Source organism: Hyaena hyaena, unplaced genomic scaffold (genome assembly GCF_003009895.1).
Source record: "Hyaena hyaena isolate Hyena2069 unplaced genomic scaffold, ASM300989v1 scaffold_331, whole genome shotgun sequence".
Lineage (NCBI taxonomy): Eukaryota > Metazoa > Chordata > Mammalia > Carnivora > Hyaenidae > Hyaena > Hyaena hyaena.
The window spans coordinates 1,320,680-1,345,138 of NW_024080965.1; the positions used below are offsets into that span (position 1 = coordinate 1,320,680).

General features: G+C 39.3%; 1 protein-coding gene across 3 annotated transcripts in view; it reads left to right on the top strand.

The window, feature by feature from the left end:
- The window catches only part of CWF19L1 (CWF19 like cell cycle control factor 1), a 33,218-nt gene that overhangs the window by 1,399 nt on the left and 7,360 nt on the right, over positions 1–24,459 (top strand). Inside the window, exons 2-10 of one of the 3 annotated variants that reach the window (XM_039249282.1) lie at positions 2,428–2,512; positions 3,367–3,445; positions 4,500–4,601; positions 7,465–7,679; positions 10,052–10,170; positions 17,911–17,995; positions 19,835–19,975; positions 21,071–21,185; positions 21,946–22,025. In XM_039249282.1, the coding sequence (XP_039105213.1) occupies positions 2,428–2,512; positions 3,367–3,445; positions 4,500–4,601; positions 7,465–7,679; positions 10,052–10,170; positions 17,911–17,995; positions 19,835–19,975; positions 21,071–21,185; positions 21,946–22,025 (1,021 nt within the window). Of the gene's footprint in view, positions 1–2,427; positions 2,513–3,366; positions 3,446–4,499; positions 4,602–7,464; positions 7,680–10,051; positions 10,171–17,910; positions 17,996–19,832; positions 19,976–21,070; positions 21,186–21,945; positions 22,026–24,459 lie in introns of those variants that run through there. The other 2 variants (XM_039249284.1, XM_039249283.1) reach the window with 2 other exon arrangements.

Here is a 24,459-nt window from a genome sequence, read left to right on the forward strand (position 1 = left end):
AAAGAGGAAGACAGATAGGATTAGGTAGAGTGATAGCAGAAGAAAAGTGCAGGGATTCAAGGCTTATTAAAGAGATGAGATTAACAGGGCTTGGAGAAGGTTTGGCTGTGAGAAGCAGTTGGCACTGTGGGGTCCTAAATTTCTGCCCTTCAGTGGGATAGAAAACACTGGAAAAGGGCCTAGTTGGGAGAGATGATGAATTTTGAGGCATTCTATGATGTACAAACTGGATGATGGTTCTGCAGGAAACAATTATAATTCCATGTGACAACTGCCATGATAAAGGAAATACAGGAACCTGTGGGAGCATCAGGAATTGGTGACAGGTAGGGACTGGGGGACTTCTTGAAGAGGTGGTATTCAGAAGGTAAATAAAAACGCATAGTAGTTTATTACCTAGCTTGCTCTGAGATGCTCAGATGAGTTTCTGAAGTTTTAGAAGAGCTAGACTTTCTGAGCCAGTCAAGAAGGCTTTAGAGATATGTTGGGCCTTGAAGGATGGGAAAAATTTAGACTCGGGAAGCATAGGGTAGGGCTGTTAGAAGTAACTACCCTAGGGAATGGCACAGGCAGCAAGTGGTCAGAGTGATAATAGGGGAGGTTTCTGTTATGGAAAATTGGAGAAAGCCCTGAGGAGGACGACAGGGGACTTGTGGAAGGCTGTGGCTCTGCAGGCAGTGTTCTCTCTCTCTCTCTCTCTTTTTAATAGTTTATTGTCAAGTTGGTTTCCATATAACACCCAGTGCTCATCCCCACAAGTGCCCTCCTCCATGCCCGTCACCGCCCCCCCCCCTTTTTTTTTTGTTTACTTATTTTTGAGAGAAAGAGAGCGCAAACAGGGAAGGGCCAGAGAGACCAGGACAGAGGATCTGAAGCCAGCTCCCCGCTGACAGCAGCAAGTCTGATGCGAAGCTCATGCTCACCTGTGAGATCAGGACCTGAGCTGAAGTCAGACGTTCAGCCAACTGAACCACCCAGGTGCCCCGGTAGTGGGGTTCTTTAATGTTTTTTAGGAAAGAATATTAAACTGTTGGTTTTATTTAGGTTGGTTAGGAAGAAGAGATGGCATTAGAGGAAATAAATGTAAGCATGCTACCTCCTCTGTATCCAGTACCGGATTCATTAGATCCCTTCCTGATTGTGCCTCTGTTAGAGCACAGGACTCTCGCTCTGCCTTGGAGTATCCTCCGTTCCTTCTCCTTGCTCCTTTCCCACCCTGCTTCACCAGTCCACATTGTGTTCAGGTGTTCAGAATTCTAAATTTGCCATGTGTTTCTGTCCTTTTCATCTTCATTCAGTATTCCCCTTTTTGGTAGTATTTTTGCTTACAGTCATTTGTTCCTCCAGACCATCTTTCACTCTGTTACTAAAATGAACTTTCTGAAACATGTCACTACCCAGCTTGAAAATGTTCAGTGATGGGGTGCCTGGGAGGCTCAGTCAGTTAAGCGTCTGACTCTTGGTTTTAGCTCAGGTAATGATCTCACCGTTCCGTGGGCTTGAGCTCTGCATCAGGCTCTGTGCTGACAGCATGGAGCCTGCTTGGAATTCTCTCCCTCGCTCTCTGCCCCTTCTCTGCTTGCTCTCTAGCTCTTAAAAATAAATAAACTTTAAAAAATGTTCAGTGATAGGGACACACCAGAAAGACATACTGACAAAACAGTAAGAACTATATTTCAAGATGAGTTCAAGGGCATTAAAAAATGGTATGAGAAATAAACAAACTGTAAGTCAGAATTATTAAAAACTCAGAAATGAAATGATAGAACAAGTTATGTCACAGTTTAGGGCCAGTCTGCCTTATAAACCTCAGCTCTTGCCACTTTCTACCTCTCTGCCCTTTAACACTTTATGCATGCCTCCTATTGTAGCCCTTTTCATACAAATTTATATCAGAGTATCTCTGCTTCCCTGATTATCAGCTTTGAGGTGTGAACTGAGTCTTTCTCCTCTTTGTACTCCTAACATGTTCTTAGCATAGTTCTGGGCATATTGCACTTAGCATATTGTAGGTGTCCGGTACATGGTTGTTGAATGGATGATGGATAATAACAGTGGAAAGGAAAAGGATGGAATGAATGTGAAAGATGTTTGGAAAAGGGAATTGATGAGACTTGATGAGGGATTTTTGACTCTTGGTGACGCATTTGGTGATATGGCCATCCACAAAGTTTGGGAAGTGAGAAGAAGCTGGTTCAGTTTTGGAGGAGGTGAAGTTAACTCCTAGATGAGATAGGTTGAAGATTTTGGTGACTTTTAGGTGGAGCTGCCCAGTGGTCAGTAATAGTTAACATGCACTGAAGCTCTCCTGTATCCTCAGAGACTGGGTCACATATCTGCCTGATCTGGAAAGACTAATATGTTACAAAACCCAGCTCGCCCATTCAAGTTTCCTCAGTTGCCTTAACATTTATCTCTTGTTTGCAGCTTGGCTTGTGGAGATGTTGAAGGAAAGTTTGATGCTTTATTCAATAGAGTTCGAGCAATTCAGAAGAAAAGTGGAAACTTTGACGTAAGACATTTCTTTTTACTGAATCTAATTTTACTGTTATAGTCAAACATACTAAAATAAAGTTTGGGCTTCTTTTTTCATTTCTCAACGGAACACATATTCTCCCTTTTTGCTTAGATTGAGTTCCTTTCGTGAGCACAGGAGCTGAGTAGCTGCAGAATGATAGGGAAAGAGAGACCTTTTTTACCTTTTTATACTTTTTGAATTTTTTATACTTTCTACACTTTTATACTTGCTACTTTCTTACTGCCAACAAAACTGAAAACAGACGAGGAAAACCTCCCTAGGTGATTCTAACCACTGGGTTTGGGAATCACAGATATATTTCATGAGTGTATGGTATGGATTAAGTCAGATGGCATGTGCAGATGCTTCACAGACTGAAGAGCCTTATGTAAACGTTATGTGGGGTTGCCAACTAGACTGTAGACCCCTAGCGTACAGAAGGGTATTCTGGGGATGGTGATAATCTGTTCATGGGGTTAAAGATTGAGTAAAGACAACAGGCAGGAAATGTGTTTTTTGTGCCCTGTATCTTCTCAGGGTATCTAATACTTAAAAGCTCTGTATTTGGAGAGAGATTCTTGGAAGTAGATTTCTCCATCTTTCCCTGACCCCCTCTTCCCCGTCCCTAACTTGAATTTGGTGGCCAGTGAGCCAAAATTTAATAATTTATAGATTCAGATTAACTTTGCGATTTCTGCTAAAGAATTGTATGTTGAGATTCCACAGACTGATTAAGGGAAAAACCTAGTGTGAGGCCGTTAAGTAGGATAATTAGCTGAATAATGTTACTATCAATTATGTAATGTTTGATAAAAAACTCATATATCTGTTTAAAAAACTCATTTTAGCTGCTGTTGTGTGTAGGAAATTTCTTTGGCTCCACTCCAGATGCTGAATGGGAGGAGTATAAAACTGGCATCAAGAAAGGTATAGAAATTATTTTTATTTAACAAATGATTTGTAACAAAGCTTCAAGGCTACACAGTTGTTGCTGGGTTGTTTTTCACATGTAGTAGTTATTTAAGAATTTCCTTCTGAGCTCCACGTTGAGCTGGAAAGGATGCCTATGTATCTAAATGTTCACATTTTTGGGGGCACTTGGGTGGCTCAGTCAGTTGAGCCTCCAACCCTTAATTTTGGCTCAGGTCATGATCCCAGGGTTGTGGAATTGAGTCCTGTGTCAGACTCAGGGCTCTGAGCATGACTGAGCGTGAGGCCTGCTTAAGATTCTCTCTCTGGTGCCTGGGTGGCTCAGTTGGTTAAGTGACCTGCTTTTGATTTCGGCTCAGGTCATGATCTCACAGTTCATGAGATTGAGCCCCTGAGTCAGGCTCCAGGCTTATAGCACAGAGCCTACTTTGGATTCATATTCTCTCTCTCTCTCTCTCTCTCTCTCTCTCTCTCTCCCCCTCCCCCCCTCCCCCTGTCTCCCTCTCTCCCCTGCTTATGCATGCATGCAGCACAGTCTCTCAAAATGAATATTTTTAAAGGAAAAGATTCTATTCTTTCTCCCTCTGCCCCTCTCCCCTGGTTATGCGTGTACGCTTTCTCTCTCTCTAAAATAAAAGTAAATAAAATTTTAAAAAATGTTCACATTTTGAGTTTGGTTGGATTTGGTTTAGAAAAAGAATTCAAAAAAAAAGAATTCTCTTCTAAGTAGGCAAGATTTGAAGAAATGCAACCGTATGTGTCCTTTCCTTTTTCCAGTTTGTCTCTCTCTTTTTTTTTTAAATTTTCATTTTTTAATGAAGCTCTTTAGGGTCTGTGTTTTCCCATTCTCTTAAAGATGTCACTTCACCAATTTAGTGACAGTATTTAATAGGCCACAGGTTGGATAGGATATCCTAAGTGGTAGGCATGTTCCATAGATAGGATTGCAGACTCCTTACTTTTGCTGTGATTATTTTTCCTGTGGGGTAATAATTCTCAAATTCCATCAGATCTGGTAACTCTATGGTGTCATGTCTGTTTCTTTCACTAGCTCCTATTCAGACATATGTGCTCGGTGCTAATAACCAGGAAACAGTAAAATATTTCCAAGATGCTGATGGGTGTGAATTAGCTGAAAACATTACTTATCTGGGTAAGTTGATATTTTTTTTTGTTTGTAATGAGCATAATAAAGTATCTCCAGGAATTAGTCTCTTGGGAAATTTGTGGCTGAATTCTTCTGCCATTACTGCTGAGAAAATGGGGTTCTTTCCCCAAATCTGTATCTATACCCTTAAGACTCTGGCATTTTTTTCTTTATAGTCTCTCTCACCGCCTCCCCAATCTCCTTGTACTCCCACAACCCAGTATATACCTGTGTGGCTGACTAGAGGAATAAATTACTTGACTATAGTATAGGGACTACTTAAGGTATAAATTATGTTGGAAAAAGTTCCATGTATGTTGTCTCACCATGTAACATTGCTAGATATATACAACTCGTTTGTTAGGTTCCTCACGAGCTATAGCTCTGTCTCACTAAGCTTTTGGTGCTGGTTTTAAGTTTTCAGTGCTGATCCTCACATTTTTCACTTCTTTTGTCCCTTCTCTGGTTCCAGGTCCACTTTTTAATTTTGAGTTAAAGTTGTTCCCCTTTTATCCTCCTGAATCACTTTTAGTGATTCTTTTTAATGTCTGGCCATTTAAAAAAGCACTGTTAGATTTTGTTTTTTCTTTCCCCTCACCTCCTGTCAGTTTATGGCTTCTTGGATCATTCAACTTATTTTTTTCCTAAAATGACTCCACTGTTCTTCACAGTTCCTCTTTCTCGGTCTCTTACTTCTCTGGAAAGCTTCTACATTTCCTTTGCTGTAAGTGTCCTCCCCATCCTTCCCCACCATAGTTGATTTTGGCCTTTATTCTCTACGTCTGGCTGTGGCCCTCATGTAAGCAGTCTTATCTCATCTTGCTTCAATCATATGGGGCTCCTTTAGGCAAAAACTTGAGGGACGGATTTTTGCTTGTTGTTTTTAACCACTGTTGCGAGATACACATTTTGAAATCCTTTTATTCTAGGTCTTAACATAGGCCTGAACTTGTGGCAACTCTCACAGTAGTTATTAGATTTGGATTAAGACCTCTGCTGTAGGTATTTATGGCAGCCATTTACCACATGAATTTAGTGCTAGGAGTGGAAAGAGCATGAAGGTACTTGGGTTGTTTCTGTGAAAGAGATTTCTTGAGATCCAACAGGAGGAGCAGACAATGAACTTGATAGTGAACATGTGACAGTGATCTTGAAGTGTTGGCAGAACATCCAACACGTAATTGGAAGTGCTTTTTTAGAGTATATAGTTGAGGTCAGTGTGGAAGAGTAGGCTTTGGGGAGTTGGTCCCTTAAAGATGGAAAACAAAGCTGAGAAGGATCAAATTATTTCAGAGGAAATACAATGAGAAGGAAAGCACTGCTCTGTGGTGGGGGCATATATCTTCATCTAGACAGCAGGCAAGATTGTTGAAAGTGATTAGAGCAGTTAGGGGAGGTAAAGATAGTGTCAAGTTCGTAGATTCTAAGTGAAGAGAGACTGATTTGGGAGGAGAGACCATTGACAGTTACAGGGTGATTCATGATCTTAAGAGAAGGGTGAGAGATGGAAATCAGTACAGTGGGTTCAGGTACTAAAAGGTAAGCACTTACAGAGCACGGACTACTCTTTTGAGAAATTGGAAACAGAAGAGAAAGGAGTTTTCAGTTAGTGTGTGAGTTCTCTTATTAGTTTTTTATTAGTATGCACGTTCCTTTATCAGTTAGTATGTGTGTTAATTGGCATGTTCCATTAATAATTAGTATATCTATTAGTGTATTTAATACTTTATTCTTTTTTGAGTGGAAAGACCCAGCTGAGAAGAGGAGACTCAGTAGGTGAAAGGAAGGTGAAAATGTACAGAGCAAGGTCTTGAAGGCAGCAGTAAGAAACAGGATCAAGGGCCCAAGCCAGGAATACATACAGGGGCGCCTGGGTGGCTCAGTCAGTTGAGCGTCAGGCTTCAGCTCAGGTCAAGATCTCAGGAATACATTTCAAAGAGGGTAGAGTCTCTAGTATTTCTCACTTGTTCTTTCCAGATGTTTTCCTTCCATTGGAAGCTGCTGCCTGCATGAAGAGTATGTGTATTCTAGACTGTACTTTCCTCAGAACTGCAGTTCATTTTTCTTGTTACTTCTCTCTGGGTCCAGATGTCTGGGTTTCTTTCTTTTATTTATTTTTCTTTTAAAGTTTATTTATTTGTTTTGAGAGAGAGAGAGAGAGAGAGAGACAGTATGAGTGGGAGAGGGGCAGAGAGGGAGAATCCCAAGTAGGCTCCACACTGTTGGTGCAAAGCTCCATGCAGGGTTCGAACTCACAAACTGTGAGATCATGATCTGAGCTGAATTCAAGAGTCAGCTCTTGACTGACTGAGCCACCCGGGTGCCCCTCTCTCTTTGTTTTTTAATGTTTGTTTATTTTGAGAGAGAGAGTGAGGGGGAGGGGCAGAGAGAGGGAGAGAGAGAATCCCCCCCTGCACTGTGAGTGAAGAGCCTGATGCAGGTCTCGTTCCCATGAACCGTGAGATCATAACCTGAGCTGAAATCAGGAGTTGGATGCTTAACTGACTGAGGCACCCAGGTGCCCCTGGGTTTCTTTTAACACATATAGAGTCTCTTCCAGAAGACAGGAAGGCTTTTTCATAATCACTGCTTCCCAACTTTTTTCATTTGTAAGGCATCTGGGTAAACAGGCTGGCCCATGAGTAGTGGCCTCCATATAAGGGCTGCTCTCCCTGAACAGGAACACAGTTGTAGCCTTCTACCACTGAGACCCTGCAGCCAGAAGAGGGACTCTAGAAGAATCTGCGCTCATTCAGACATGGAGAATGGCAGGGAGGTAGACAAGTCATGGCATGGGGAGAGAGATTCATCACCGTAATAACATTTCTGCAGTTTTGACTAAAACTTGTCCATTTTTCTTTGAACCCAGGTCGTAAAGGTATCTTCACTGGAAGCTCGGGGCTGCAGATTGTGTACCTCAGTGGGACAGAGTCCGTAGATGAGCCAGTCCCAGGTTACAGTTTTAGTCCCAAGGATGTGTCTTCCCTGAGGACAATGCTGTGTTCAACATCCCAGTTTAAGGGTGTTGATATCTTGCTCACATCCCCATGGCCCAAGTATGTGGGGAACTTTGGGAATTCTTCTGTGAGTAGTGCTTGTTCAGTTGGAATTTCTGTAAGCAAATTGCACTGGCTTATTTTGGGCTCTTCTTCCTCTTTATATTGAATGTTTCGGCTCTTAGGACCTTTCAGTAGAAATTTTTTGTAAATTGTTTCAGGATACTTAAAAGTACATCAATTGACCAAAGCAAAAGCTTTAAAACTGGTTGATCTTATGAAAGCATGATTCACAGATGAGATTGTTAAAATCTTAATTATAAGTGAGTGAGTCTTTAAATTATAATCTCTGCATCAAGTACCTTCTTTTAAGCTTCCTCTTAATGTGTTTTGAGAGTTCACTAATTGTTAGTTAAAAGATTTACAGTTTATGGCAGCTCTTCAGTTGTATTACCCTCCCCCCTTTTCCATTGCAGATTGTAGTATTTTGGCTTTTAAAATATTTTCAATGTTTTTTCCTAGTTTAAGTTTTATTTGTTTTTGAGAGAGAGAGGTGGAGGTAGGCGCAGAGAGAGAGAGAGTCTCAAGTAGGCTCCATACTCCACAGCGAACCTAATGCAGGGCTCAAAACCATGTCTGTGCGATCATGACTTAAGCAAAAATCAAGAGTTGGACACTCAACTGACTTAGCCACTCAAACACACTTCAAAATATTTCTTTAATAAAATCATTATGAGATGTAAGACAGTGATCTAAAGATGAGAAAAGAGATGTTGAAAACTTGTTATTTCTCTAATGTGAAAGCTTTAATGTTGGGATGCACTGGAGCTCACTATTGCATGTGATCTTAATATTTTAATAAACACTCTAGAAGACGATGTATATCAGATTGGTGAGTGACCAGTATCACATAAGCCTAAGGAAGATACTGAAAGTTTGTATGTGAGGGCAGAAAGCATCAGCTGAGTTTCAGTGAAGGGAAACCTAAGAATGCATTTAGAGACAAATATCAATTAGTAAATGCAGAGTTATCGGTAATGATCTAGAAAAAGGTCTTATAGACCACTCTCTGCCAATTTCATCACAGTGTGTCTGGACCAAAACAGCCAACAAGATACTAGGCATTGTCGGGGGTGGGGGGTGTTGAAAGGAAAAGGGACAGTGCTGTCTTCCCCTTCCATAAATCCATGGCTCTTCTTCACCTAGAATTCAGGGGGCAGTGCTGGTCACAGTGAGGAGGTACGGCAGACTAGGGAAGGTACAGAGGAGGGGGACTAAGTTGCTGGTGGAAGGGAGGAAGACACACATAATACTCTGAGGAAGGATGAGAAAAATGAGGCCCCTTCATTTTGGGGATGCTAACGAAAAGATTTGATTAAAGTTTACAAAAGACTACATAAGAGCTTTTTAGGGGAGAAAATAATACAGTTTATCAGTCTCTAAGATACTACGACTAACCTTGGGGCTGATTCCCTGCACTTCAGCACAAACCCAAAGGAAGCGAGCATAAGTGAAAGGAGGAGTTTCTTGCTTTACTTAGTGGAAAACTAATTTTGGTAATTTCTTTATTTGCAGCTAATACCTTCTCTTAAGTTCACAAATAATATGGATGAGAGATCACATAATTTGTTGTTAACAGAAGCTAGAGATGTCGGGGGAATAAGGTTGATATTTTTGATGAACTTTATGTTACAAACTTTGACCAGGGCGTGGCTGTGGCCTTCCGCAAACCACACTTTTCTTGATGGAAGCAAAATAAAGGATTGTATGCTTATGTCATGAAGTCATTGACTATTCCATTCCAAATGTTTTGTGGATCCTAAGGACCCTGAAAGCTAGCTTTTAATTTTTATTTTTTTGCATTGACTCTGACTGTTTGCATTGTCAGAACTATGGATGTACAGCAATACATAGAAGCATAGTCTGTGGGCTCCAGAGAGAGAACTTACTTTCCAAAAAAGATTGGAACAAACCCTATTTTGGGTATTAGTACGGAGGGCATACCTTACCTTTTAACCCCTGCTTTCTGCGGTTGTCTTCTCTGCACTTAACAATACCCCGCTTCCTCTTCTGTGTTTGAGATTTCTTTGATTGCTACAAGTATGGGATTCACTCTCCAAATCCTACTGCCTACACTTGTATCAACTAAAAAATTTCAGACATTTAATTTTTTTTAATGTTTTTATTTATTTCTGAGAGAGAGACAGTGTGAGTAGGGGAGGGTCAGAGAGGGAGGGAGACACAGAATCTGAAGCAGTCTACAGGCTCTGAGCTAGCTGTCAGCACAGAGCCTGATGCGAGGCTTGAACCCACGAACTGTGAGATCATGACCTGAGCTGAAGTGGGACGCTCAACCGACTGAGCCACCCAGGCGCCCCCACAGACATTTAAATTGTCTTCTTCTTTGCATTTCTTAATAACTCCTAGGTCTGTTATGATGACCAGGTTTCTTTCTCCTAGGGAGAAGTGGATACCAAAAAATGTGGCTCTGCTTTGGTCTCCAGTCTTGCCACAGACTTGAAACCGAGGTATCATTTTGCTGCTTTGGAAAAGACCTATTATGAGAGACTTCCCTATCGGTGAGTAGCATTTCATTATTTTCGCTTTTTGAAGAATTTGCCTTGGATCTTCTACAGGAACTTCTCTTGCTCATTTAAGCCATGTGACATCTTCATTCATTTTGGTTACTCATGTACTGAAATAAGTGGCTCTCAAATTACTCAGCTTTTCTGAGTTTGTTTCCTAATTTGAAATACAAGGAATTGGACTGTATACAGCCCCTTACCAGTTTGTGGATCTGAAGTAACAATTCCGTTTTAATCATCATAGCTTTTATGTAGCACCGCACGTCAGGTCAAAGCAGTACTCCTTGTACAATCTTGAAAACTCTTTTCTCAACATAATCACATCAGCAGTATTTCAGCTTAAGAATCAAGAACTTGTATCAAATTTTTTTTTTTTTTGCTCTTTCTTAGTTTGAGTTTGGAGGTGGGTTTTTTCTTAATGTTCATTTATTTTGAGAGAGAGAGAGAAGAATGTGAGAGGGGGAGGGGCAGAGAGAGAGGGAGAAAGAGAGAATCTCAAGCAGGCTTCTTACTGTAAGTGCAGAGCCCAACGCGGGACTCAGTCTTACCAGCTGTGAAATCATGACCTGAGCTGAAACCAGAAGTCTGATGCTTAACCAGCTGAGCCACCCAGGCGCCCCTGGAAGTAGAGTTTTTAAAGCATATCTTGCAGAGACCATAAAACCAATGTTTTATAACTGATAGCATTAAGTTAGTTCTGGATTATCTTCACTGGTAAAGAGCATGGATAATTTCTAAAATGATTTGTAAAATCTTTTTTCCTGGGGCAACTGGGTGGCTCAGTTGGCTAGGCATCTAACTCTTGATTTGGCTTAGGTCGTGATCTTGAGGTTTGTGGGATCAAGCCCTACATTGGGCTCCTCACTGACAGCTCAGAGCTTGCTTGGGATGCTCTCTCTCCCTCTCTCTCTCTCTTTGTCTCTCTCTCTCCCCCCACCCCCACCCGGCGCACATGCACATTCTCTCTCCCCACCCCCGTCGTAAAAAAATAACCTATCTTTTCCCCATAATCTGAAAGCCTAAAATATAATCATAATCAGCCTTTTCTGTTATGTCTCCATATATGCATTCTAGAAAAGCCTATTCTCTGAAATCATGCATTAAAAACAGAGGTTATGGGAACAAGCCTCTCAAAACCTATTCAACTTTTTTTTTAACCTATTCAACTTTTAAGAATCTGAATACACATTTCTCTGAAAAACATAGCAGTGGCCAAAAGGCACATGAAAAGATGCTCATGTCATTAACAATTAGGGTAATCCGAATGCAGACCACAGTGAGATGCCACTTGACATTCACTAAGACGCCTACAAGCAAAAAGGCAAATAATGAGTGTTGGTGAGGATGTGGAGGCATTTGAACCCTGATGCGTTGCTGGTGGCATTGCCGGTGCAGGTGCTTTGCCAAACTGTTGGCAGTTCTTCAAAAGATTTAAATATAGAGTTACTATCTGACCTAGGAATTCCACTCTTTTTCCAAGTGAAATAAAAACACTGGTCCATGCAGTAATATGTACACAAATGATCATAACAACATCATTCGTAATAGTCAAAAAGTGGAAACAACCCAGATATCCATCATGTGATGAATGGGTAAAGAAAAAGTGATATATCCATACTTTGGAATGTTATTCAAGAAAAAGGAATGGAGTACAGATAGGCTACCTGGGTGAACCTTGAAAACATGCTAAATCAAAGAAACCACATACAGAAGACTGCATATTATATGATTCCATTTATATAAAATGTCCAGAGTAGGCAAATACATAGAGATGGAAAGTAGAGTAGTGTTTGCCAGGGCTAGTTGGAGAGGGAAAGGGGGAGTGACTGCTAATAGGTACAGGGTTTCTTTTACTGGTGATAAAAATGTTCTAAAATTAGATTGTGGTGATGGTTGCACAGTTCTGTGAATATGCTAAAAACTAATGAATTATATAGATGGCTGAATTATATAGTATTTGAATTGATCTTAATAAAGCTGTTAAAAAAGAAAAAGAAGACAAGCCTGTGCAAGTTTTCAACCAGAACAATAACAAAACCCCATAACCAGAATGATAAAAATACTAACATAGGTAAATTTCCACTAACATTTGCACCTAGAATTAGTCAGTCCATGCTTTGCTTTCCTGTATTGTGGGTGTTATTGTGAGTGTTTTGCTTCCTTTGAGGAGCAGTTTATTATCATTAAAAACACCATTCAGAGGTAGCAAATTTCATCAGTCACTTTTATTTTAAAATAAATGAGGGAAACATCTTCACAGCTTTTTATGGGTACTTGCAGTTTCCCTGTAGTATTAATATTCTATTGCTATTTTAAAAATTGCCATACACTTTGTAGCCTAAAATAATACAGTTTATTATCTTACAGTTCTGTCGGTCAGAAGTTTGACCCAGGTCTCCCTCGGCTAAAATCAAAGTGATGGCCAGGTTGTGTTCATTTCTAGAGATTCTACAGGAAAAAGTTTTTTTTCCCTTTTTAAGCTTATAGAGATCACCTATGTTCTATGGTTCATGGCCCCCTTGCTCCATCTTAAAGCCAGTGTCTCTGGTTGAATCTTGTCACTCTTACCTTCTGTAGTTGCTTTTCCCTCTGTCTTTTCTTCTTCCCTCTTCCACTTAAAAAAGAAAATTCTAGTGTAATTAACACACAGTGTTATATTAGTTTCAGTATACAGTATAATGATTCAGCATTTCTATACATTATTCAAATAGTGCTCATAGCAATAAGTGTACTCTTAATCCCCTTCACCTATTTTACCCATCTCCCCACCCACCTCTCCTCTAACCATGAGTTCTCTGTATTTAAGAGTCTGGTTTTTTGTTTGTCTCTTTTTTTTTCTTTGTTCGTTTGTTTTGTTTCCTCAATTCCAACATATAAGTGAAATCATTTGATATTTGTCTTCTCTGACTGACTTTGATTCAGTTAGCATAATACACTCTGGCTCCATCCATGTTGTTGCAAATGGCAAGATTTCATTCTTTTTAATGGTTGAGTTAATATTCCATTGTGTACACATATATCTTCTTTATTCATTAATCAGTGTACACTTGGGTTGCTTCTATATTTTGGCTATTGTAAATAATGCTGCAGTAAACAAAGTAATGCATATATCTTTTTGAATTAGTGTTTTTGTATTCTTTGGGTAAATATGCATTAGTAGAATTACTGGATCATATAGTAAATCTTCTTTACATTTTTTGAGGAACTGTCGTACTGTTTTCCACAGTGGCTGTACCAGCTTGCATTCCCACCAGCATTGCATGAGGGTTCCTTTTTCTGTACGCCTCGCCAATGCTTGTTTCTTATGTTTTTGATTTTAGCCATTCTGAAAGGTAGATCTCATTGTGGTTTTGATTTGCATTTTCCTGATGATGAGTGATGTTGAGCATCTTTACATGTGTCTGTTGGCCATCTGTACGTCTTCTTTGGAGGAACGTCTGTTCATATTGGAGAAATGTCTGTTTTAAATTGGATTGTGTTTTTGGTGTTGGTTGTTAAGTTTTTTATATATTTTGTATATTAACCTCTTATCAGATATATCATTTGCAAATATTTTCTCCCATTCGGTAGGTTGTCTTTTTGTTCTGTTGATTGTTTCTTTTGCGGTGCAGAAGCTTTTTATTTTGACGTAGTCCCAATAGTTTCTGTTTGCTTTTCTTTCTTTTGCCTTAGGAGACATACCTAGAAAAATGTTGCTATAGCCAGTTACAGAGAAATTATGAAATTACTGCCTGTGTTCTAGGATTTTTATGGTTTCAGGTCTCATATTTATGTCTTTAATCCACTTTGAGTTTATTTTCGTGTATGGTGTAAGAACATGGTCCAGCTTCATTCTTTTGCATGTAGCTGTCCACGTTTCCCAATACCATTTGTTGAACAGTCTTTTTACCATTGCATAGCCTTACCTCCTTTGTCAAAAATTAATTGCGCATATAAGTGTGGGTTTGTCTCTGGGCTCTCTATTCTGTTCTTTTGCTATGTGTCTAGCTTTGTGCCAGTACCATCCTGTTTTGATTAATATAGGTATGTAGAATATTTTGAAATCTGGGATTGTGATACCTCCATTTTTTTCCTTCTTTTTCAAAATTGCTTTGGCTGTTTGGGGTCGGTTGTGGTTCCATACCAATTTTAGGATTTTTATTCTAGTTCTGTGAAAAATGCTGTTGGTATTTGATAGGGATTGCATTAAATCTAGATTGCTTTTGGTAATAGGGACATTTTAATAGTATTTTAATAGTATTTGTCCTCCCAATCCATGAGCATGGAATATCTTTCCATTGTGTCATCTTCAAATTCTTTCATCAGTGTTTTATAGTTTTCAGAGTACAGATCTTTCACCTCCTTGGTTAACTTTATTTCTAGGTATTCTTTAATTGGTGCAGTTATAAATGGGATTGTTTTCTTAATTTTTCTTTCTTAATTTCTACTTCATTATTAGTGTATAGAAATGCAACAGATTTCTATATATTGATGTAATATCCTGTGACTTTACTGAATTCATTTATCAGTTCTAGTAGTTTTTTTGTGGAGTCCTTAGGTTTTTTTATATATAGTATCATGTTATTTACAATAGTGAAAGTTTCACTTCTTCCTTTCCAATTTGGATGCCTTTTATAAATTCTTTTTTGTGGTCTGATTGCTGTGGCTAGGACTTCCAGTACTACGTTGAATAAAGTGCTATGAGAGTTGATATCCCTGTTGTGATCCAGACCATGGGGTAAAAGCTCTTAGTTTTTCCCCGTTGAGTAGGATGTTTACTGTGGGTTTTTGATATATGACCTTTATTATGTTGAGGTATGTTCCCTCTAACCCTACTTTATTGAGGGTTTTTTTTTTTATATCATGAATGGATTTTGTATTTTGTCAGATGCTTTTACTGCATCCATTGAAATGATCCAATGGTTTTTCTCTTTTCTCTCTTTGATGTGATGTATCACATTGATTTGCGAATTTTGAACCATCCTTGCATTGGAGGAATAAATCCCACTTGATAATGGTGAATGATTTTTTAATGTATTGTTGGATTGTTTGCTAATATTCTGTTGAGAAATTTTGCATCTATGTCATCAAAGTTATTGGCCTGTAGTTCTCTTTTTTTGTAGTGTCTGTGCCTGGTTTTGGTATCAGGGTAATGCTGGCCTCATAGAATGAATTTGGAAGCTATCTTTTTGGAATAGTTTGATAAGAATAGGTATTAACTCTTCTTTAAATGTTTGATAGAATTCATTTGTGAAGCCATCTGGTCCTGGACTTTCATTTGTTGGGAGTTTTTCAATTATTAATTCAATTTCATTGCTTGGCAATCAATCTATTCAAATTTTCTATTTCTTCCTGATACAGTTTTTTTCTAGGAATTTATCCATTTTTTCTAGGTTATCCAATTTGTTGGCATATAATTTTTTCATAATATTCTCTTATAATCTTTTGTATTTCTGTGGTGCTGATTGTTAATTTTCCTCTTTCATTTCTGATTTTGCTTGAGTCCCTCCCCCCCCTTTTTTTTTTTAAAGATGAGCCTGGCTAAAGGTTTATCAATTTTTTCAAAAATTTCTTTTTTTGATCTTTTCAAAGAACCAGCTCAGGGCACCTGGGTGGCTCAGGTGGTTGAGCACCCAACTTCAGCTCAAATCATGATCTCATGGTTCATGAGTTTGAGCCCACATCAGGCTCACTGCTGTCAGCCTGTCAGCGTAGAGCCTGCTTCAGATCCTCTGTACCCCTCTCTCTCCCCCTCCCCCACTTGGGCTCTCCCCCACACCAAAAAAAATGAAAAACAAAAACAAAAAACAAAGAACCAGCTCCTGGTTTCATTGATCTGTTTCACTAGTTTTTTTAGTTTCTATTTTATTTCTTGTTTAATTTTTGTTATTTCCTTCCTTCTGGTTGGAGGTTTTGTTTGTTTTTCTTTTCCTAGCTCCTTTAGATGTAATGATAGGTTGTATATTTGAGATTTTTCTTGCTTCTTGAGATAGGCCTGTGTTTTCCTCTTCTACTTTTAAGGAGCCTTGTAATTATGTCGGGTCTGCCCTGGTAGTTCAGGATCATCTCCCTATATTAAAGTTTGTTGATTGGCAACTGATTAATTCCATCTCTCACCTTAATTCTTCTTTCTGTATAAGCTAACATTCACAGGTTATGGGGATTAGGATGTGGACTTCTTTGGGCAACTGTTATTTTGCCTTCCACACCTGGATAGCCTAACAGTGGAAAGTACTAGTAGTTCTTAAGGCCACTGCCCTAGTCACTACTTGCTCTAAAGACAGACACTTGTGCAAGACATTCAGCTGTTTTTCCTTAATGTTTTCATGTATTGTTAAAGCTTCTATTTAATTGTGAGTAAACTTATTTCAATCATTTTTTTTTAATGTTTTATTTATTTCTAGGAGAGAGAGAGAGAGAGAGAGAGAGACAGCGTGAGCAGGGGAGGGTCAGAGAGAGAGGGAATCACAGACTGAAACAGACTCCAGACTCTGAGCTGGCAGTCAGCACAGAGCCAGACGCGGGGCTAGAACCCACGAACCGCGAGATCATGACCTAAGCGAAAGTCGGACACTCAACCGACTAAGCCACCCAGGCGCCCCTATTTCAATCATTTTAAAAGTTGGAGAAAGTTGCATATGAAGCAGGTGACTTTCGCCTTATACCAATTATGAATGTACTTTCTCTCTTTAAAGAAACAGGTAGTAGCAGACAAACTGTATTTTGGCTTATTTGCTTTTGAATAATGTGAATATAAAAATATTTGTGTATTTATTTATATAAACTGGCACTATGCTAGATTTTTAAAATAAAATTCTATTTTGTGATGATTCAGGAAATTTCTGTAGCATAAGGAAAGGAAAGAATTGTAAGGGTTGCTATCTGTATTAATGGTCAACTTGTTAAAAATAAAACGTCTATGGGGCGCCTGGGTGGCTTAGTCGGTTAAGCGTCCGACTTTCGCTTAGGTCATGATCTCGCGGTTCGTGGGTTCGAGCCCCGCGTCGGGCTCTGGGCTGACTGCCAGCTCAGAGCCTGGAGCCTGTTTCAGAGTTTGTCACTCCCTCTCTCTCTGATCCTCCCCTGCTCACGCTGTCTCTCTCTCTCCTAGAAATAAATAAAAAACATTTAAAAAAAAATAAATAAAATAAAACCTCTATAAACCCTTAACATTTTTTTCTTTTAATTATAAAAGTTGCTTAATGTACGATACTTGTAAAACATAGAAAAGCTCCAAGAAGTGTTTTTGGTGTCTTCAGTTATTACATTATTTTCTGTAAAGTATAGATACTCCTATATTTTTAACTTTTCTTAGAAAAATGAAATCATACTATAAATTTCTATTTGAAGCATAGCTTTTTTTTCTTAAAACTCATTTCCTTTTGGTTTTCATTACTAAAGCTTTTTATTACACTAAAAAGAATAGTATAATGAACCCTCCTGTGCCCATTACCCAACTTCAGCAATTAACAACGTTTTGCCAATTTTACAACTCTTTTAAAACCAAATTTTTTTGTGCTTTTCAAATTTTTGTGCTTTTCAGATATATGATCTCATTTTTTTTCTATCAGTAGCCCTGTGAAGTGTAGGGATGAGTGTCTTACTAGATTTATAGGTAACATCTGAGATTATGTTACTGGTGGTGATGGGCTTAACGATCTGTGCTCTCATGTGGTCCCATGGAGTATACATATTTCATATTAGTAAGTCAAAAGTAGTTTGTTGGTAACCTGTTATCTGTCAAATATATTATAGAAACCACATCGTTCTGCAGGAAACCGCACAGCATGCCACGAGGTTCATAGCTCTGGCAAGTGTTGGAAATCCAGAAAAAAAAAAGGTAAAGATTTGAGTATTTAATGGTAGGTTAATATTCATTGTCTGCCTGATAAATGTTTCTCTTGCCAGTTTAATATTTCAGACCTTTCTTCTCCCCATTTGCAAGGTGCCAGCACTTTTATGACTCCTTTATAAAGATGTAATAAAAAGTCAGGTTTCCTTGGGTCCTTTGTAGGAGATTCTGGGAAAACAGGCCCAGTGGAACAAAGGCAAAATTTCAAGTAAATGAAGTTCCTCTCTTCTCACATCCATGTAGTTGACTTTGTAGGTCTTCATGAGTTTGCCCTCAGATGGTACTCTTGCTTTGCTTCTTTTAGCAACCTCATTTAGCAGAAATAATAAAAGCCTTTATAGGATTTACCTAACCCCTCCTTGGCTTTGGAAACCTTAGTGACTCCACTATCTTTGTGGTGGAAAACAGTGCAGGTGAATGAAAAAGAATATACCAGAAAAGTATGTTGTTTTTTCACTTCTCCGTGAGCATTTCTGATTCTCTAGGGTCAAAAGCAGGATAGTGTGGATTGAGACGGCTAAAATTAGAACAATCAGGCAAGGGAAGAACAGGCAGATAAAGAATGTGAAGATTATTCTGTAACAAGTCATAAACAATGTGCATAGAAAAGATAACTAAATACATATTTTTCCCATAGTATCTTAAGCTTTTAAGCCCAATGTGTTCTTCATAAGTTTAGGTTTGTGATTTTTTTTTAATTGCCCTTTCAAGGCTCAATAGCATTCACAGTATTTTCACTATTTTCACGATTGCGATATTTTACTATTGCTTTACTCTCAGGGGCATGTTAGCCTCAGCCCTACGCAACTCACAAAGTCTTTTGACTATAGTCAAAAAGTAGGGACATTTTAAAATTTGGTAAGCATTATGGGGCACCTGGGTGGCTCAGTTGGTTGAGCGTCCGACTTCGGCTCAGGTCATGATCTCATGGTTTGTGGACTTGAGCCCCGCATCGGGCTCTGTGCTGACAGCTAGCTCAGAGCCTGGAGACTGCTTTGGATTCTGTGTCTTCCTCTCTCTCTGCCCTACCCCTGCTCACACTGTCTCTATCTCTATCTCAAAAATAAATAAAACATTAAAAAAAATAAAATTTGGTAAGCTTTATTAAATTCATCTCAAAATTTTGTTCCACTTTTATACCCCCACCAACAGTATACTCACGGAGTAGTGTTAAATTTTTATTAAAGCTTTTGCCAATGTGATGGATGGAAGATTGTGGTCATTGTTAATTAGTTGGATTTCCGTGGCCAGTACTGAGGTTAAATATCTATTCCCGTCTCATCTAAAGATTTCAATCTCTGTGCCATTAGTGTGAGAGTCTAGATATCTATATGAATATTTACTTCTTTGCTATTAGTCCCTAAGAAAGCTCATCAGCATATACAGCAGAAATTGTATAATATCAGAGGGAAACATTAAGGTGTCCAATTTAGTTTTCATCAGAAAAAAAGAATGGCAGTGCCACAATTCTGTTGACCAAAAGTACACAAAGATAAAGGAATCAGAGACAGTAGGAGTTTGTCTACAAGGGTTATAGAACAAGTTCCCCCTGAGCCTTGTAGTGATAGTTGTTTTGTGTATAAGCTGTTTTTGGAAGGGCTAGGGCTTTGATTTTTGGCTTGTGACTTCATCAGCCCTTGGTTAGCTTCTGCAGAGATCAGTAAATTGACATTTGATTTATTGTGTATTCTGTGAGCCAGAATAGGCCAGTTGCTCTTCTTTTACTTTTACTCATTTTCTGAAGCTTCTGTGAATAAATTAGGTTGATTACATTTGGATAAACAGTATTTCCCTAATGTTATGTTTGTTGTTTTTTTTCCTCCACAGTATCTTTATGCATTCAGTATTGTTCCCATGAAACTAATGGATGCAGCAGAACTGGTAAAACAGCCTCCTGATGTTACTGAAAACCCTTACAGAAAATCTGGGAACGAAGCATCCATGGGAAAGCCAATTCCTGCCCCAGAGGTATGTTTTGATTGAGAGGTGGCATTTTCTGGGCAGGACTGCCCACTATATGTGTACTTTTCCTGGCTATAGTTTAGCTCATAAGACCAGTTTTGTCCTAGAATCTAAATCATTTTTTTACCTTGGAAAATTATAATGGTGTTTAGAAAGCCTTAGATTTCACGTAAGCACAGTATTTTTTATTGTAGCTTGGGGTTAACAAGTTTCATATTTTACGTTCTTGTCTAAACTTGCCTCAGGTGTTGGCATTACAAACAAGTCTTTCTTTGTCAAAGTTGAGACATTATTTTTAACTTTTCAGGCAAGGATCTAACAGCTTGCTAGGAAAGTAATTTGTGGTTTTATAATAAGTGCTAGTGGGTAAATAGGACTCACTCTGAAGAAATTTCCTAATAGCAGACTTTTAAGAAATTAATTTTTCCCACATTAAAGCAAGGGGTTAAAAGTTCCCTGACTAGTATGCATGGTCTGCTTTCTCAGATCTTTTTCTTTATGAACAATCTCCTCATCTTTTTTTTTTTTTTAATGTTTTATTTATTTCTGAGACAGACAGCCTGAGTACAAGAGGGTTAGAGAGAGGGAGATCTAGAATCTGAAGCAGGCTCCAGGCTTTGAGCTAGCTGTCAGCACAGAGCCTGACACGGGGCTCAAACCCACGAACTGTGAGATCATGACCTGAGCTGAAGTCGAATGCTGAACCGACTGAGCCACCGAGGTGCCCCCTCATCTTTTTACTTAAAGCTCAGTTAGACTTGATTGACCTGTGAGATTGTAGGACTACACTGAGGCCCTACTAAGAGAGAGGAAAAGGCATTTGGAGGGCTTCATATTGTTCTGTTTTTGGCAAGAATTGCTCTATAACTTGCATTTTAACTTGGTTTTACAAAAAGATGGGTTTGGTGCTATTTTGGGTAAGTGTTGAGAAGTATGACTGAGTCCACAAATCAGGATTAGGAAGATACTTTTCTTATCTAGAGTAGGTAGGAGGGAAGATAGATATGACATGGCAAGAGTGTTCCCTTTTATATGAATGGTTGGCTCCTTGTGTAAAGATTAGTTTAATAACCTTTACTTTTCTGCCTTTGGCCATTCCAGGAAGAATCAGCCTGTCAATTTTTCTTTGATTTAAACGAAAAGCAGGGAAGGAAGCGTTCATCTACAGGCAGAGATAGCAAGTCTTCTCCTCACCCGAAGCAGCCTCGCAAACCTCGTAAGTACTTTGGTGTCTGAGGTCTCCTGTGTGAGCAGTGACTTATTTCAGATCCTGTGTGGGACATGGCAGTGCTAAGAGAGCCTCTTCTGGCAGAAGAAAACTGTACAATGGGTCATTAAGACTAAAAATAAAGTAATACTAAGATGGCCTGATTTTGAGAATGTCTGAGCTATTCTTGAAAGAACTGTGGAGAAAGCTCCTTCCCCTTCCCTGATGTCTACCAAACAGATGAGGTAAAGAGCCTACAAAACCATTGAGGTTCATAAAATAATAGAATAATCAAACTGGTAAAAAAGGAATTTTAGGTTATTTCATTGATATCCTCTTTCTCTACCCCTTGTTTCAGCTTCAAGAAGCTGACCTTGGTGAGGTAAACTTATCACCCAGAGTCATGTGGCGAGGTAGTGGCCTAGCTGGGGCTAGAATAGGACACCTGACGTCCAGTTCAGTGTTCTGTCATTGCAGCCTGTTGCCACTTACATACTACTTTGGCCAGCATGTGATCATCCACTTGTGGTTATCCACCTGTGAATTGGTTGCAAATTCAGAGCTTTTCTAATAGAAATTAGTTTCATTGATAAAAGTGCCAGGGTCACGGGGGTCACAGTAGAAGCCCAGCAGGACCAGCTCTTCATGGCAGTGCTGTATACCAATCTTTGCAAGGTATAAAGATCAGATAAGGCCAAGTTCTGTAGGGTGATTATATATATGTTGGAGTGCTTGCACCATAGTAACATGTGCTTTCTTCCCTATGAAGCTCAGCCTCCAGGACCTTGCTGGTTTTGTCTTGCCAGCCCCGAAGTGGAAAAGCACTTAGTGGTCAACATCGGTACACATGTGAGTTACTTCCTTGGACCTTTTACTTGTTTGTTTTTTATTAACTTAATAAATTTATAATTTATATATCATAAGATTTACCCACTTTAATAATTCACCAGTTTTTAGTAAGCTTACCAACTTGTGCAGCTATCACCTAACACAGTTTTAGAATATGTCCTGCACTCTTGGGGCGCCTGGGTGGCTTAGTCGGTTAAGCGTCCGACTTTCGCTTAGGTCATGATCTCGCGGTTCGTGGGTTCGAGCCCCGCATCGGGCTCTGTGCTGACTGCCAGCTCAGAGCCTGGAGCCTGTTTCAGAGTCTGTGTCTCCCTCTCTCTCTGACCCTCCCCTGCTCATGCTGTCTCTCTCTCTCTCCTAGAAATAAAAATAAAAAAAAAAATATGTCCTGCACTCTTGCCCATTTACAGTTAATCCCCATTCCCATCCTCAGCCCCAGGCAGTCACTAGTCTGCTTTTGTCTCCATACAAAGGTTTGCCTTTTCTGGACATTTCATATAAGTGGAATCATACAATATGTGGTCTTTGTGTCTGGCTCTCTTTGTTCAGCAGATATTCTTGAGGCTTATCCATGTTGAAGCATGTATCAGTACTTCATTCCTTTTTATTGCCAAATAGTATTCCATTCTATATATTTATCAGTTGATGGGCTTTGGGGCTGTTTCCACTTTATAGCTATTAGGAATAATGCTGCTATGAACCTTTGCATGCATGTCTTTGGACATAAATTTTTATTTCTTTTGGATAGATACCTAGGAATGGAATTGCTGATAAATTTATGTTTAATTTTTTTATGAAATTGCCCAAACTGGTTTTCAAAATGGCTGTACCATCTTATATATCCCCACCAGCAGTGTATGAGGGTTCCTGTTTTTCCACATTTCCAACATTAGTTATTGTGTGTGTTTTTGATTATCCCAATTCTCCTGTGATTTCGTAGTGCCAGTTTCACAAGATTGCCACCTGCCTACCCCCCTCTCTGACAAATAGCTGTATCTCCTAGGGCAATACCTTCATATACTTCCTGATCTTCTTACTAATTTATACTAAATAATTACATAAAAGACTAGTGATAAATTCTCAGTTTTGCCTTGTAGTAGAGGATATAGCTTCCTGAGAGAAGAATACCCATATGCACATTCTTAGTGTGGGCAACTGGGAACCCAAGATAATAATTACAGGGTTGCTTGGTAACACTGAATCAAGTAAATGGATGATCTTGAGGATGATTTTATTCAGGCTATGGAAACTGATGAATTATGTGTGTCTCACCATAAAGTGGTCTATTTCAGACTTCCCCAGATACTTTTCCTTGGGCAGGACTTGTTTAGGTGTTGAATAATACTGGTCTTTGACCCTCATTTTCCTGGGATCTATATAGACCCTTATCTTTCTTTTTCATTCACTTAGAATGAAGAAAGCTAAATTTTTAGGGTTATGGTTACACCCTAGTCACCTGAAACAGGAATTGGCTGTTTCCTGTGGCTCTTGATAGAAATGGTTATGGACCATTTCTTAGTGTGTACTGTTTCTGCGGAATAGAGACTTTCATCTCTTTTTTAATTGATTTATTCTAATTTTGGTTTCTAAGGGTGACCATTTTCTCAACTTCTCCTATCTGAGGGCCCTTTTTTATGGCCTCCTATAGACTGACCAGAGTCTCAATTTCATCATTGTTTACTTCTTAAGTCACGTCCCTTTATAGTTTCAGACTGAAGAGTCCCAGTCTTCTATGTTTGAATTTTTATGTCTCGATTATTGGCACACTCCTGTCTCTAGGGGTGGGGAGCTCTAGTGGGGTCAAGGCCTATGACCTAATTGGGTCATAGAGTCTGTGGAAAAGCAAACTTGAGAAGCTTTTGGTTTTATAGGAATGCCCTTTTTGGATTATCTCTCTTGGCCCTTGTTTTTCTCTTTGGATTAGTTCATGCCGTTCTCTCCCACACAGCTTGTAAGGTAGGTAGGCTTTGGACTGCCTTCTGTTTTGGAAGCTTCAATAGTTCAGAATGGCACACAGGGAAAGAGAGATTTGGAACAGGTGACTTAGCTCAGGGCTGCTGTAGGCGTCAGGGAGAATTGACCTTTCCTTTCTATTCACCTTTTAATTGCCCAGGGTTATCTAGCCTAGGTTATGTGCTTAGGGGATGATCAAGGAAGCCTGTTTCCTTTTCATCTAGGCCTGAAGCTAGAAAGGCAAAAAATATCTCAGGTCTTATTTGTGGCCCAGCCCAGCACCCCAAGTAGGAGGCCATATGAAAATTTTAGCCTAAAGCCTGCTCAGTATTCAAGTCTGCACTCACCTACATTGCCCTTTGTCTAGTAGAAACCCCTTGGGAACCTCTGGGACCTTTGGGTGTCTGGCAGAGGGTTTAGAATCTCCTCCTTGCAACCATTCCTCTTGATCACCTCTCACCACTTTTTTGTCTTGGCTTTC